The 2,262-nt window shown below is 40.8% G+C and overlaps 1 protein-coding gene across 1 annotated transcript in view; it reads right to left on the reverse strand.

Moving 5' to 3' along the window:
- Positions 1-2,262, reverse strand: part of LOC101858320 (trichohyalin) — a gene marked incomplete at both ends in the record, with an annotated part of 56,615 nt that overhangs the window by 6,946 nt on the left and 47,407 nt on the right. The window contains 2 exon segments of the mRNA XM_013090136.2: positions 24-119; positions 938-1,170. Coding sequence (XP_012945590.1) covers positions 24-119; positions 938-1,170 — 329 coding nt within the window.

The raw sequence follows: 2,262 nt of genomic DNA on the forward strand, positions 1-2,262 counted from the left end.
CCTCCCGCCAAACCCCAGCTTACCTCAGCTTGCAGATTCTCATTCTCAAGGTCGAGGTCATCAAGTTTCTTGTGTGACGTCATCAGCTCTTGTTCCAGCATTTCTAGCTGTACACGCATCTGTGAACAAAATATAAAATTTTTGCGTTTTGCTTCAAGACCTTATTCTTACCAAATGTTATATCTGCACTATCAAAATCGCAAGATTATTCGGAGTCGTTACAATATAACATGCAAAGCATTGCATTCGAAAAAAGCTTCACATGTTGTGAAACTCAAAATTTTAAAGTAAAAATTTCTCAAAACTAGGCTCAGGTATGTGCAGATGGAAATTTGTAATTCTGGAGTAGCGATATGTGGGGCTGCACCAGGCTGGGAAGTGAAGCTCTCTCGTTCTTTTCTAAGCTGATGTCTATGTTCTTTGTATACGTGGCGTCAGTGGCCTAGTGGCTTGGCTACCGGACTCGTAATCGTGAGGTTGCGGGTTCGGGGTTCGAGCCGCGGGCCCGACGTGGGGTGCTTGGGAAAGACACTTTACACGAATTTTCCTCACTTCACTCAGGTGGGAATGAATACCCGGCCATAGACAGCGAAAGATCTTGTCAGTATGTTAGTGTTTTAGTGCATATAAATGGCGCTTGCGCTGTATGCTTCCCAGGAAGTTGAGGTTGTTTCAGAATGCTCTCAGGTCTGCTGGGGTAATAGTATACATTGTGAAGCGCATAGAGCTTGCTGTTGAGCGGGAATTTGCGCTACACAAATGCTATTATTACCATTATCATGATGATGATGATGATGATGATGATGATGATGATGATGATGATGATGGTGATGATGATGATGATGATGATGATAATGATTATTATCATTACAATTATCATTATTATTATTGTTGTTGTTATTATTATCATACTCGCCAAATACCCCCACAGCCTCACCTGCATGACGTTCATGAGGTCCTCGTCGGTGGAGTCCTTTCTGTGACTGACAGGGATAGGCTCCTCCCCTTCGATGATGTCAGAGCCCTCCGCCCCGACCACAAGAATGACGTCAGCTGACATGTCACCGCCGTTGCCTACGTCACTGTCCTGGGAGAACTGTGACTGCAGAATGGGTTGCTGGGACAACAGGGGAGACGACTCGCCTGGGTTGGACATCTGTGACGTCAGGGCTGTGGAAAGTTGGGGTGGAATAAACAAAACAGTCAACGAATCTTGTCTTGTAAAAGAGGATATGGGCACACCGGGGCTTTTGGAGTACAATGCTGTACGCTGACAAAACGCCTTTTATATTCATAGCCTTTTCGAGATTTCAAGAAAGGCGTTTTGTCAGCGTTCCCATTTTATAAAGACTTTCTTCCGAAATTTGAACTCTAATTTTATTTTAAAAACTAGTCAGTTCCACTTTGATGTTTTTCACACAAGCAGACATTGACTATCAGGGTACCGCGTTCCTTCCTGTTGTCTGTCTCCTTGATCAGCTCGTTTTTTTATTTCAGTTATTCATTGCAACGTTGTTCAGGCCATTTGTGTAAATTATTCCGTGCCTTCTTCTGTTCTTCTCCCCCCCCCCCTGTCTTTCCCAACAGCACCAGTTTCTCTAGGCCATTTGATCTATATATATATGGCAAAAGAATCTCCATTGTCTTTTTCAGATGGTTCAAATTATTAAATCTTTCACAAGACGAATGTCTTTTCTGTACCTGCTCGCACTGCCTCATACTGTTTTCTTTCCTCCTTAAACGTCTACTGTTGTTAGGCTTATATAATATGGACAATTGTTAGGCCTAAATAATGTGGATAATTGTTAGGCTTACATAATGTGGACAATTGTAAGGCCTATATAACATACTGTTGACAAGTATTAAGCCTATATAATGAGGACAATTGTTAGGCTTATATAATGTGGACAATTGTAAGGCCTATATAACATACTGTTGACAATTATTAAGCTTATATAATGAGGACAATTGTTAGGCTTATATAATGTAGACAATTGTTAGGCTTATCTAATGTGGACAATTGTTAGGCTTATATAATGTAGACAATTGTTAGGCTTATATAATGTAGACAATTGTTAGGCTTATATAATGTGGATAATTGTTAGGCTTATATAATGTAGACAATTGTTAGGCCTATATACTATGTGAGGCCTCGTGGTGAAGTCAGGCACTCGTCAAAATACAATACTGAAATCGAAGAAACAGGCATTTCCCCACCAGTTTTGCAATTTTTATTGAATTTTATGTCTTTTGGCTCAACAC

The sequence above is a fragment of the Aplysia californica genome, unplaced genomic scaffold (assembly GCF_000002075.1).
Source record: "Aplysia californica isolate F4 #8 unplaced genomic scaffold, AplCal3.0 scaffold01151, whole genome shotgun sequence".
NCBI lineage: Eukaryota > Metazoa > Mollusca > Gastropoda > Aplysiida > Aplysiidae > Aplysia > Aplysia californica.